The 13848-nt window shown below is 36.0% G+C and overlaps 4 protein-coding genes and 1 pseudogene across 7 annotated transcripts in view; 2 read left to right on the plus strand and 3 right to left on the minus strand.

The window, feature by feature from the left end:
• Window positions 1-455, minus strand: part of LOC112095822 — a 7914-nt gene extending 7459 nt beyond the window's left edge. Inside the window, exon 1 of the mRNA XM_024178222.1 lies at window positions 14-455. Within this exon, the coding sequence (XP_024033990.1) occupies window positions 14-435 (422 nt within the window). The 5' untranslated portion in view covers window positions 436-455. The remainder of the gene's footprint in view (window positions 1-13) is intronic.
• A 1007-nt stretch (window positions 456-1462) lies between these two features.
• Window positions 1463-2068, minus strand: LOC112095772 (egg cell-secreted protein 1.4-like). Its single transcript, XM_024177914.1, has one exon. It carries the CDS (start codon window positions 2066-2068, stop codon window positions 1463-1465), a length of 606 nt encoding a protein of 201 aa, XP_024033682.1.
• Window positions 2069-3087: 1019 nt separating this feature from the next.
• LOC18055746 lies at window positions 3088-3844 on the plus strand (annotated as a pseudogene).
• A 2559-nt stretch (window positions 3845-6403) lies between these two features.
• On the plus strand, window positions 6404-7626 carry LOC18055747 (17.3 kDa class II heat shock protein). Its single transcript, XM_006452974.2, has one exon. The coding sequence runs from the start codon at window positions 6869-6871 to the stop codon at window positions 7349-7351; it is 483 nt and encodes a 160-aa protein (XP_006453037.1). The 5' UTR covers window positions 6404-6868; the 3' UTR covers window positions 7352-7626.
• On the minus strand, window positions 7569-13033 carry LOC18055748 (probable 28S rRNA (cytosine-C(5))-methyltransferase). Of its 4 annotated transcripts, none has more exons than XM_024192380.1 (14): window positions 12722-13033; window positions 12576-12634; window positions 12426-12476; window positions 11976-12111; window positions 11792-11877; window positions 11396-11494; window positions 11227-11280; window positions 10576-10720; window positions 10295-10356; window positions 9564-9651; window positions 9345-9428; window positions 8711-8872; window positions 8201-8325; window positions 7569-7656 (listed from the first exon to the last, which is right to left on the minus strand). In XM_024192380.1, the coding sequence occupies exons 1-14, from the start codon at window positions 12966-12968 to the stop codon at window positions 7654-7656; spliced, it is 1401 nt and encodes a 466-aa protein (XP_024048148.1). In that variant the 5' UTR covers window positions 12969-13033; the 3' UTR covers window positions 7569-7653. The 4 variants fall into 4 exon arrangements, with proteins under 4 accessions (XP_024048148.1, XP_024048147.1, XP_006453038.1 ...); XM_024192379.1 differs by having other exon boundaries at window positions 7597-7677; XM_006452975.2 differs by lacking the exon at window positions 7569-7656 and having other exon boundaries at window positions 7701-8325.
• Window positions 13034-13848: the final 815 nt, after the last annotated feature.

The raw sequence follows: 13848 nt of genomic DNA on the forward strand, positions 1-13848 counted from the left end.
GGTCTGGTCAAATGTATGATCAGATGCAGGTGTAACAGAGAGTTTTGTCCCAGCAAATAAATGATCAAATGAAGGCGCAACAGCACAAAATTGCTTGAGCGATGAAGGGAACGTGGGATGAAAGGGAAGCATCTTAGACCAGCATTTATCCGTCACTTGATTGATGCCATTGCAACAAGCAGGACCGATATTGCTAACATGACCGCTGGAAAGTGATCTAAAAATCTCCGAGTGACAATCTGGAATGTTTGTTAGCGGCAACCAGCATTGGTCGGCACCTTTTAGAGGCGGTAATAGGCCTGGAATTTGTGAGATTGGTATCGTCGGTAGTGGCGGCAGTGTTGTGAGCTGCGCTAGTTCTGTTGAGACCAGCGTTGCTGCAATGCAAGCCGCAGCCAACATCATAGGGACTATATTTGCTGATATTTTTGCCATTGGACGCCTCCTATGCAAGTATTTTCAAGGGAATTTGATTTTGTGATTCTGTGGAGGAAATTTGTGCGGAATTTATTTGTCTTTTGGGGTGACGTTACTTGTGTTGAAGCATTTACCATAATGAATTGATACAACAGTTTTAATAATTAACTTTTGTTTTCAAGAGCCTTCTATTAATTAATTAATTAAAATTGGCATTACACCTGAATTGGATTTAATCAATATGACTAAATCGAGTTCCTTCGTTTGAGTGAAACTGACTATTATGGAATGAGTTATATCTCTTTTTCCCAACATGCAACTGAAATTTAAAATTTTGTTCAATATAAAAACAGAATAATAAAACAAAATTATTACTCTTATTTTTAAATTAATTACAACAATATATTTTACATTAAAAAATATAGACAATTATTGGTAACCACTGATTTATCAAACCCATGGATAACGTAACTGGACCGTAATTATATATATATAAACGCAATCATAATATAATAAAAATCTTGATAATATCGAAAAAGGCTTTTGTAGATGTTGCCAATTTTCATAAATCCCTACCGTTTTGACTCGAAATATTTCTACCAGCCAAAGCTTTAAGCACGTCGGCTAGCATTTTTATATCCCTAAAAATATTTGTTTTCTTCATTACTTGTATTCTTGAATTTTACCAAGGAATCAATGAGATTCCTGATTCTATTTGTTTCAGTCAGAGTCTTTTTTATCAGTCAATTCTCCATCAGTGCGTTATTTGTTCAAGTGCACAAGCTAATGCGCATGCAAACTTGCATTTAAATGCCTTTGAATATAAATAAATATTAAAATTAAACTTTAAAGAACAGAGCAATCCGTCATGGTGAAATGACATCATCAAGAGCAAGAAAATGCTCCCAAATTTCTAGTTGGCCAACTGAACTTTTATTGTGAAGAATCATGCGATCGACAGTCTTAAATTAAGACTACAAAAATCATTTAGCCGAAAAAATAAACTAATCGAAAAGCAGAAGAACCACTCTTGACTCTCCCGTGATCAAACAATGACAGCAGCACAATTGCTTCTCAAAAATGAAGGGAAGAATGGATTAAATGGGAACATCTTAGGCCAGCACTTATTGTTAATTCCAATGATAGCCTTGCAACAAGCAGGGCCAACGCCATTGATTTGGCCAGTGGTGAGTGATTTATAAACCTCTAAAGCACACCCTTCAGTGCTTGCAATGGAGGACCAGCATTCAGTAACTTCAGCCACATTAATCCCTGGCGTCAACAACAGATTTGGAGAAGCGACCTTGCTCGCAGCACTCAGTACTCCAGCGTTTTGAGGTGGAGGTGCGGTGCAGAAGTTCTTGAGCAATGGAGCCAAAAATGGGTTGAATGGGAACATCTTAGGCCAACAACTGTCGGTAATTTGATTGATGGCAGTGCAACAAACAGGACCAATCTGGCCAATTTGGCCAATTTGGCCAAGCAACAGGGGACCGATAATCTCCGTGAGACAACTTGGTACGCTTGTTAGAGATGACCAGCACTTTTCAATATCTTGAGTAGGCTGCTCTTGTGACAGTCCTGAGGGGAACAGCATTGTCGCGAACACAACAATCAGCACCATAAGAAGGGTATTTGATGATTTTGCCATCGGATCAGCAAGATCACTGGAAGTCTTTGCACTGGTTTTGTTGATACAAGTTTCCTGTGATTTAAAAGGATACTTGTGGTTCTGTGGAAGGATTAGGTAGGAAGAGAACACACTCTAAATACTGATTACGGAAACGCTTCTTGTAAATTGACGAAACAGTTTCATATGTAGCATTTACCATGAGTTATGTGCTAAGTGAGTTTTTATGGCATAATTGTAACGGAAAAATAATAGCTAGGATTCTTTTTTTTTTTTTTTTAATTTTTAATTCTGTGTGAAAAGCCTGCTATCGATATGATAGAACATAGATGGTGGTCTAATTCTCCATTCAAAATTATAACTTATTAAATTTTTAAAATTTCATTTTTTTTTATAAATAACATATTGTAAAAAGTATGCACCGACATATACTATTTACGACATATCATTTAAGACTTTATTTACTGAATAACATGTCATACATTTTACAGTGTGATAAATTTTTAAAGATTTTTTTTTTTTACGTTTTCGTATTTTTTATTCAAATATTACCTTTGCATACATGTTCCATTAGTATACATATGGGCCCCATTAGTTTGGGTTATTTAGTGGAAGCAAGAGATTATGTTCAATCCTTTTTCTTTTTTTTTTGAAAAAATGTTATCGAAATTTCAAATATCAAAATTTCAGTAGAACAATCTTGATTGTGAAGAGAGAGACTCAAACAAGAGACTGAGGTTGCCACGTCCTCGGCTAGTCTGCAAGGGACGTCAAATGATGAAGCCACGTGGACATCAAACCTCCGAATGAATAACCACGTACCTCGCAAAGAAACAAAACTCACCGTTTGCTTTTACCAACGATATGTCAATAGCTAACCCTCACAGTTCCACGTTGCATATCTTTCTCAACCCAACACCAACAACATTATATATATATAATAATAGTAAACAATCCCAGACCCGAAATTCATTCATGATTCATCGACTTATTTAGCAAACACACAAAAACAAAAACAAAAACTTGTGCTTCTGCAAACAATGGATATAGCAGAGCTGAGGAACATGGGGATTGATCAATCCATAATAAACCACCTGCACGAAATCCTCGACTTCACCGATGAGGCTGAGCCAGACAGATCCCACCACGCCCCATCTCGAGCCTTCGTCCGGGAGAAAAGGGCCATGGCCGCCACGCCGGCTGACATTAAAGAGTACCCGAACTCGTATGTTAAAGGTGCACGTCGGGGAGGATAACGTGTTGGCGGTGAGTGGGGAGAGGAAAAGAGAGAAAGACAAGGATGTTGTGAGGTATATAAAAATGGAGAGGAGGCTTGGCAAGTACTTGAAGAAGTTTGTGCTGCCCGATAATGCCGATACTGATAACATTACTGCTGTTTCTCAAGATGGTGTGCTTACTATTACTGTTCACAAGAAGCCACTCCCAGAGCACATGAAGCCGAAGACTATTCAGGTGCACGTAATTGGCTGAAAATTATACAGACGAGACTAAACTACATGTGACGACACCCGTATATACCTGTCTGATATCTACATATTAAGTTTTTTTTTTTTTTTTAATTTTATTTTTAAGCTCTTTTCTGTTGTATTCGTTTCCTTTGTAATAATAATAAGTTAACGACAGTGTATATGCAATATAAAGCGGGTTTTAAGTTGAATGTTGTAAAATATATTGATGTGGTGCAGAAATCGTCTTCCTTAGGCTTCAAACTATGCAACGCACGAAGTTAACAGCAAGTTCAAGGAGAAAAGAGACAAGAGTCAAAAAATGTTATGAAAACAAAAATTCATTTGAGTATCGATATAAGCCTGAACGCCACAAGTGTATACCTGCTTTTAAATATTTCTTTTTGAGTTCTGATATTTGAACTCTGCGACGACAAAGGGACGACAGAAACGTGGCTCCCTTTATCTGTCGCTTCACTCCATTCAGTATCTGAACTCTTTGTCTATTACTTTTTCAGTTCCGATATTCTTACAACATTGAGTACTAGCACAAAACGGTGAGTTTGAGGCAAGCATAAAAGGTCACAGTAAATTCTCAATTGCAACAATCTCTCTCTCACGCTCTTCCTCACCAATCCACTAATCTCATAACGCTACGTTTTTCCTTACCACTCTCACTGTCGGCTCCTTCTCTCTCTCCCCCATCGATTGCATCTCTCACGGCACCTCACTCTCTCGGCTGTCTCAAAGAGAAAGACCAGATGCTAATGATGTCATCTCTAATTCAGAAAAACATATCCCAAAAAGAATTACATCAAGTTCTATTAGGGGCCATACCGGAGGCAAAAGGAAATGAAATCCAATACATAATATCCCAAACAACAAAACCTAAGAAATAAACTAACAAATAAGTAACATTGACAGCCCAAAAATAAGTTTCCTTTCAAAAAGTCGACACAAGCCAACAATTGCATAAAGAATTTTGCGTCAATTATTTCTACATCTAACATCCCCAAACACAACCTATTGCTCTATTGGTATACACTAGCAACTGAAGGAGCTGAGTTTACGGTTGGCAATTATTCTTCACTAATATCTGATGCAATTCACTGCTTTCTTTTGGCATCTATATGTGTAGAGAATTGATGGCTTCCTTGCTGGTTTCCTCGCTGTACTTAGCATTACTAGGGGAAACTTTTCACCACAATCACAGAAGCTGTCATTTTCTGTTACTAGAGTGGATGGGGATTGCTATTTACTCTATTATGCATCCATAGATATTGGATTTGGAGGGGGGAGAGCTAGAGTAACCCACGGCTGTTGGATTTGGAGGGAGGAGAGAGAGAGCCGTGTGTTGTGAGGAAGAACAGAGAGAGCGTGAGGAAGAACGTGAGGGAGAGAGCGTGTGTTGTAGTTGAGAGCGTGTGTGTTGCAATTGTCGATTTACACAGAGAGCGTGAGAAACATTTCCAAAGTTGTTTCCCTTTGCTCTGATTTGTCTACAAATTTTTCGAGAGCATTTCACCAGCGAAACAAGGATGATGATGGCCGGAGTGAGGGGGAGAAATGACCAACTTTTCGTTCCTTTTTTCTTTATTTTATTATTTTTTGAAGAATTATCAGAAATGACCATCGTTTTTTTTTTTTATTTCTTGTGGGTCCACGCAAATTTAAAAAAAAAAAAATCTAACGCGTGAAACGGTAATTTAAAATTACGTTTCTGTCGTTCTTTTATTTTCATTGAGTTAGTTTATCATTTTCCTTTCTTTTTTATGAAAAAAGGAGACCTACACTCTACACTCTTTAAGGTTTAGAGAAATGGTCTTTAGGTTTATGGAAATGAGGAAATAGTCGTAAAGACGCTCAAAAGATATCAATTTTTTTTTAATTACAATGTCTTTTAATTTTATAAATTTTTTAGAAAATAATTTTATAATTTTATAATAAATAAAAATATGATATTAAAATAAATTTAATAATATATATATATTTAAAATAATTTTAATATTTATTTATTTTTTAATATTTTTTAATTTATTAGATTTATTTTATTTTATTAAATTAATTTCTAATAATAAATAGAAATATAATATTAAATTAAATTAATTAAAATTAAAATTATTTAAATTAAAAGTTAATTTTTAATATTATTAATAGAGAGATTTTTTTTAATTGTAAAATCTATTTTAATCCAATGGTTTATTTAAAATATTATATATATATATATTAAAATAAATATAATAATTTAAAATTTTAATATTATTTTAAATGTTAAAAATAATTTAATATTATTAATCTCTTAGATAAATTATATTATTTATATTAAATTCATGTTAATTAAAGTTTTTGAAAATTAATTTTTTAATTACTATACTCAAAGTGTATATGAATAAAAAGAGGTCTTAGTGTCTTTTTTTTAATTTAATTTTTTTTATTATTTTTTTAAATTTTGAGGGTGTAAGTGTCTTTTTTTCCTTTTTCTGATATCCCATTAAACGGTTGCAAAATAATTTATGGCCCGAACTTAAATCCCACCTGAGTGTGTTTTTCTTTCTTTCTTTCTTTCTTGCGTCAGAATGATTATGTTAGCCAACTGTATTAACTATTATTCTAAAAGTAGTAAAAGTAGTTTTTTATGATTTTTTTTAATTACTGGACAAGTAACAACTGATCTCTCTTTTTCTTTCTTTTGGGCATTGACGTAAATTTTTTAATATTTTTTTAACTCTATTATCATATTATGGCTGTGCTTGGTACGTATCTTTCGGCATGATTTTAAAATTTACGGTGCACATGTATTTGTTAGAGAAAATTTTGAATTGTACGATTCAACACGTATTAGATTATAACAGATTATTATAAATAAGAAATTTCAATTTAAAGGTTGTCAGATCCACGTTACAAGCCTCTATAACTTCAATAGGTGATCACCTGCTCATGTTCGCAAAAATGTAATAGGTCAGGTCCCAATTGACAAAGTAGATCCCGGATAAGGGATAACCTTGAAAATATCTCTAAATACAAGTGGGCGCAACCCGGAAACAACATTGGGCCAGCCCAAACAATTATAGTTTGGTTTGTCCCACCTATTTCCTAGTTTTGGCAATGACTTTTTCTAAAACTGTAAAGCGAGCGTCCGTAAGACTCCAGAAGGACGGATGAAGAACTAGAACGTAATAGAAACTGCTGGAAACTCCCCCAGACATTCCCGAAACTCTCTCCAGAACTTTCCTTTCCTCCCCCATACTCCTCCATAAATACTGAAAGCACTCTCCACATTTTTTAACCAACAAAAGACGAACGAATCCTCATTTGGCAGTAGCAAACATCAACAACAGCTAATACTCGCAAAAGAATGGATTTCAGAATCATGGGTTTGGACTCATCGCCACTCTTTTCAACTCTGCAGCACATGATGGAGATGGGGGCGGACGACTCCGCTGACAACAAGTCATCCAACGCGCCGACGCGCACGTACGTGAGAGACGCCAAGGCAATGGCGGCGACGCCTGCGGACGTGAAGGAGTATCCGAACTCGTACGTGTTCATCGTCGATATGCCCGGACTGAAGTCGGGGGACATCAAGGTCCAAGTGGAGGACGACAATGTGCTGCTCATAAGCGGTGAGAGGAAGCGGGAGGAGGAGAAAGATGGGGCCAAGTATGTGAGAATGGAGAGGAGGGTTGGCAAGTTTATGAGGAAATTTGTGCTGCCTGAGAATGCTAACGTTGAAGCCATTTCGGCGGTGTGTCAGGACGGAGTGTTGACTGTGACTGTCGATAAGCTGCCACCGCCGGAGCCCAAGAAGCCCAAGACCATTGAGGTTAAGATTGCTTGAACTTTGAGAGAGAGAATATGCTGGATTGTGGGTGCTGATGTCTTTTCTATTTGCCGGTTGTTATGAATAATTTTGCTTGTGGGTTTGACGGTACTATGCCTCTGTAATCTCCTCTTCCTTTTTCTTTTTTTCTCTTTCTTCCCTTTTTTGTCCAAAATTCTCTCTGTTCACTGGTTTGTGGTTCGGTCTTTGGCATTCCGGAGGGGAAGCTGACGGCCGTCTACTGGTAGACATCTAGTTGTTATAATTAATGAAAAATCCAGCTTTTATCTGAATGTTTCTCGTGCTCCTCGGTTACCTGTTTACTGCAGCACATTTATTACAAACTTTCACTAAATTTTGGAATCTCTTGCACTAAAATCAATATGGCAATTTACAAAACACGAACAAACATGGCAGCGAGATTTTACATCAGGTACTGGGTTCACATTACTGAGTGAAAATGTTGAACATTAAAGATCTCCCAAAGACAATTAAATAGCCAATTTATAACGATACTCGCAAAGACAATAGTCTGGAGTTGTCACCTACTCATGCCCGAACCTTTTTTTGAGTGCCCAATTGGCAAAATATATTGTCCTGGAAAACAACTCCAGAGGACAATAAAGAAGCAAGGAATCTCATTAACGTTAACAGGGAATGGATAAGAGATATCAATTAACACTAGAAGAGCTGCTTCATTAGATTCTCAAAAGTTTAACGCAACTGTTTGTCATTTTTCAAATCCAGAACAAGTCTCCTGGATCTCAACAAACAATGGGACCATATTTTGAACATTCTATTATGCATGAATAGCTTCATGCGCTTTGTCTTCGTTATGGTCTTATTTCCTTTAATGTGTTCACTTACTTTGCTATTATAGCTGCTTGGCATAGTGGGATTTTTGGAGCGATCGATGATATTACCCTTAACAAATAGAGCTATAAAAAAGCCTTCTTTGTCTTCCACTGGATCGGTTCGAAGTAAATGCTCAGCTACAAAAAAATATCAACCAAATGTTACATGAGAATATTGTTGTGAGAGATTCAGAGAATTCATTATTAGTTCTACATATTAAGCATCCTTTCTAACCCATGTAGTTTATTGAATGAAAAACGATAGTAAATATTCTAACTATTAATAGATTAAATGAACTCATATCTAAAAGATGTTTTGAATTTATCTGGAAATTTCATTCAAATATCAGATATCTCAAAATAAATGATAATGTTGTGTAAAAACATTATATTTTTCTTTCTGAATGCTACACTAAAAATTTTATACTTCTACTGTCATTCTATTCCAATCCTTATATGATGTATATTATCCCAATACTTCTTTTCATTTACAGATTTGATGATATCTCCATAAAACACTTACAGCCTTCAAAAACTGGGAGGCCTCGGCAATTCCATTGGGGGAAAGAGGTTGCCAATTGAAAGCCAAAGGACATAGCAATAGGCAGGACAGATTTGATGACATCTTCATTTTCAACTTGGTGGATGGAGCAGGTGCTGTACACAACTCTCTCAACTCCAGGAACTGCCAAAGAAAAACTCACATTAGAACACCAAATTGAAAGATGGTATCATGCTCTGCTAGAATGACAGGGAATTGATATAACATCCAATGAAAATCACAACTGTAGGCTGTAACTCATCAGAAAGCAGCTAAGACCTGTCAGCTGTGAGCTGGACTCACAGCGTTTCCTATACATAGTTTCCTATAAATTGTCCTATGATAGAACCTAAATAAGTCTAATGAAGAAAGAAATGAATGGTGTACTAGTGCTCTACTTATCACATAAAACTGCACAAGTAAAATAAAGTATTTGCTTGGAAATACAGTGCTTTGGTTAAGCAAAACTCCCTTAAAAAACCAGTTCAATGCAATGGTCACTAATCCCTTTGGATGACATATGTAATAACTTCAACACACATACACGGTAGAAGAATTCCAATCCTTGAGGAAAGCTACAACAAAAATCATCCTTGAAAGAAGAAGACACACTTACAAGATAATGCATGTCGCAATGCCTTCTTTTGGAAAGCTGAAAGTTTATTCAGTCTTTCCATTTCAGTAGGATCAGCAGTATGACCTACACAATTGAGAATGCAAGACAAGAGTTAATTCAATAAACAGAATATAGATTATCCTGTTAGAATGTAAATCTAAACAATGAGAATTCTGACCACACAACAAATACCAAACAGCAGATGAATGTGTACATCACCTGAAGCATGTGACGGGAGTAGATGGTCTAACCTCTCAGCTGCAGTCCCAGATCCAGAGCAAGATGGATCTAAGAGAATGGCACGGACCTGAAATTATTTTCTTATAAGAGAAGAACTGATACACGAGACAGTAATTTAGTAAACAGTATCACAAGGTTGATGATCACACAAGTAAGAAGTCCAACTACTTTACCTTCTAAATTAAAATTTGTTTTTTTTTTTTTGGTTTGGGGGGGGGGGGGGGGGGGTTGGTTGTGGGGGTGGGGAAACTGCCACTACAAAGGAAAGAGGGCATATTGGAGAATTTTAGTGTTGAACCACCCAACATTTTATTGAATCTGAACTGACTTTACGACAGAAAACAGACCCATTGATGAACAAAGCAAGGACTGCTAAAATTATTATTACATTGAGCAGTGACATGCTCTCTGAGCATAATTAAAAACCTTTAGCAGATCTCAATGAGATTCATTAAAACAAAGGATCAGAATTATGTGGGGAAAAGATAAAAGGGAACAGTGTCAATAAGTGATACTGACTACTAAAGAATGGCTGGATAAGGTTCCAAAAGAAAAGACTACTGGATCTAGAGATAGATAAGAAAGCTTGTGTTCTATCAGATAACCCATCCAGACAAATGGAGAAAAACTTGTTAGCAGAACTATTGATTCACGTAGAAGCCATGGAACATAATTATCATCCATGTGAAGATGCAAAATATCAAGCTTACCTCAGAGTATGCAGGATCTTTCGGGTCTAAGTTCAAAAAGTCCCCATGCAGGACTTCAATATCTTCGGGCTGGTTAAGGCTGTTTCTAAACAAAATTGATAATAATTGAAAAGCATGGATCATTGAGTATAGATAATGCATCATCACAAATAGGAGCACCTTAAATTCTTTTTTAAAAAAAAAGGTAGCAAGTATCCTGTAGATTGCAAACTTTTTTAACAATTGAGATAGCAAGCATTCAAATAATTAAGATGCAAAACCAATAACCAACATAAAGATACTAGCAGCACCAGAGAGCTTAATGGTGTCTTTGAGACGTCTAACCCTTTCCTTATTAAGCTCACATGCTACAATCTTTCCTTTTCCTTTCATAAGAGCAGCTAGGTGCACAGTTTTGTTTCCAGGAGCTGAACAGGCATCAAGAACCTTCACAAAAATTGAAACAGAACATGAAGACATAAAAACAAGGAACTCAATAAGAAATCTCATGGAAATCAGGTCAGTCTGGAAAGGGGGGAAAAATCATATAATCATCCAGCTAAAACATAGTAATCTGCTGTGAATCAAAAACTTCTATTTAACAAACTACCTACTTATTGTGCATTCTTGATACCCGTGCTCAAATATGTGGTTTCACATGGCTATATACCTAAAATTCAAAAAGAATTATTTATTTAAATTCATAAATTTTATACACAAAATTTAGAATTCCAAATAAATAAGCTCCACAGATCTCTCCAAAAGAGTATCTCTTGCACGCAACTTTAATTGTTTTATTAGCGGGAAAAAATGACAAAATTATTCATTTACTTTTCTTATATTTTTAGATGAGATAACAGGAAGTTCAAGATAATGAATTTGATATTATCTGAGAACCATCAACGTATAAATAACTAAATACAAAAAAAAAAAAAAAAAAAGGTACCACTCACCTTCCATCCTGGTTTGGGTGCTAGGGCTGCTGCTACCATAGAACTTGCTTTTCCCTATAAAACGTTGAATCACCAAAGAACTACAGTAAAAATACAAACCACTACCAATTCACAATTGTTCTTTCGGATGAAAACTAAAATATTCCTCCCTAAACGATTAATATCTTACTTGCAAGAATACACATCCATTGACGATCAGAGGATGATCGTGCAAATCACAACCTGGTGGGAGTATCAATAAGTCAGGAACCAAGTCATCCTTTTGGACCTAGTTAACCCACACAAGAAACATAATCATAATGCAAATGAACCACATAAGAAATTAACCCAGGTAAAAGAATTAACAAATTGTTTAAAGAAGATAACAAAAGACACCGTATGCAGACAGCTAAGATATACGTACATGAGGTGTTTAATTAGAGTCACTATATCAACTACATGACAGTGAAACAAGATGTGACAGAGATGGCATGCAAAACAAATAAGGTAAACGACAGATGTTTTGAAATAATTCAAATGCTATTCAACAGATCCAAGTAGAATGCTAATAAGTTTCACAAAGTACCACAAACTGCTTCCCCAATTCAAGCACCGCCGAATCAACATCCATTTTCAGAGTATTGACACGAACGTAACGAGGCTTTGGAACATCTGCAGCAAAATTAACAAAACACATACAGTCAATGTTCTCAAAGCATAGGACTGAAATAACTCATGCATCTCAATGAGAAGAGTGTTTGAATACCCACCAGGAGTTTGATAAAGTGCCATTAAGTCTTCAATGCTCTTGACCTTATTCCTCACTAAAAGTCGAGCTAGAGCCGATTGTATAGCACCTTTATGGAGCATGAGAAACTTCTCTGCATCACCTACTAATGATATTTCCTAGAAATCAGAATTCACATAAGAAGTCACCACAAAAACAAGAAAAGAAGCACAGTGCATGCAAAAATGAGAGGTAAGATTAGTGATCCTTTGGCAATCAAAATGAATAACACTACTTTAGGAAGCCTAGAAGGCCATAAGCACATTGAAAATCAAGATCCAGTTGTGCCGTCATATAGAGTCCTAAACCCTGCAGGCTTTTTAGTTAAGTGACAACTAATTTCACTTAAACTAATAAATTTGCATTTGGAAGTCTAAGAATGCTACAGTCAATTTTACAGAACTAATTCCAAGAAAAAGGACGGAAAACCTACCTGGCCAAAGAGGATGTCGTAAGTTAGTATGTAGACCAATTCTTCTTGCCTCTGCCACAGCAATAATAAAGTTGCATTAAAATAAATTAAAAAGCGACATTTATTAAAAAAATAAGTCAAATTAAAATAAACAAAAACATGAGCTTTTACCTTCCATTTGCTATTGAGTATGCTAGCAGAGTCCAACACTTGTTTAATAATAGAGAGATCTGAATACAAATGAAACAAACACTTCAACATAGTTCATAGAAACACAGAGTGAGTAAAAAGGTTTAGGGCTTAAATGGCAAGCTTACGTTTGAGAGTTTGACAAACCAAAGCGAAAGTGGCTTTTTTGTTCTTCACAGAGGGGCTATAGACGAGCGACTTGATGGAGCCGACGGCTCGGCGACGTGCGTCGCCTCGGAGGACCAACCGCAAGACCTTCGCGGCTTCTCTCCTCGCAAAGTAAGCCGACCGCTCAGCGTTGCTTAGTCGGCCGTTTCGAGATGTCTTCGCTGATGCTCCCGATGGGGCAGTTGCCGCTGTCTTAGTGCGCGCCATGGCTAGCGCTAGGGCAATCGATTAATCCTACACTTCTAATTTTAAGTGTCCAAGTTAAATCCATCAAATGACGTCGTTGTACTCGTAACATTGTAACATACTAGCATAGGGTTATTTTTAGGGACCTCCCCTGAGGTTCGGTTTATTAACAATCTGATAAAAAGTATTCACATAATTACAAAAATCTTCCCTAACATTTGTATTATGTTAAGTGGACTGTTAGTTGACTATTGAAAATCCAAAAGTACCCTTCCTACCAAAATATTTTTGATGGGTAATTCGTGCCAAAATCACAAATTACTTAAGAAGATGAAAATATCCATTGGATAAAAAAAATGAAATTGCTTAATAAAAAAATTGACATTGCATAATAATAAAAAAATTCACATTGCATAATAAAAAAAAAATTGAAATAATGTGTGGCGGCATAACTGCATCCTGCATATGCATATTATTATTGTGATTTTTTTTATTACAAACTACTTCATAACTAATACATGCCACAAGAGCAGAGCTATTAAAAGAAATGATTTTCATATTGTAAACTTTATAGTACAGGCGTTGGCACCGACCATAAAACCCTTCTAATACCAATCTTTGCTCCATCCATATTTAAACCCAGATCAAGTAAATATTAAATTGGATTTCAGGTCCTGAAAATCCCACTCTATAATTGATATCTTCGAGTTTTGTTGGTGCCTCAAACTTGGATCTAGAGCATCATCTCTGTCATACTCGGAACACCTAAACTAATGGACTTGCTGCAGCTGCTTATTCTTCTTCTGAAATGATGCACGCAGATAGATTACAGACTTTGAAATAAGAAATACAATAAACAACATGTAATCGAACTTAAGATTTCGGCACACTTGTTTGAAAA

The sequence above is a fragment of the Citrus clementina genome, unplaced genomic scaffold (genome assembly GCF_000493195.1).
Source record: "Citrus clementina cultivar Clemenules unplaced genomic scaffold, Citrus_clementina_v1.0 scaffold_1, whole genome shotgun sequence".
NCBI lineage: Eukaryota > Viridiplantae > Streptophyta > Magnoliopsida > Sapindales > Rutaceae > Citrus > Citrus x clementina.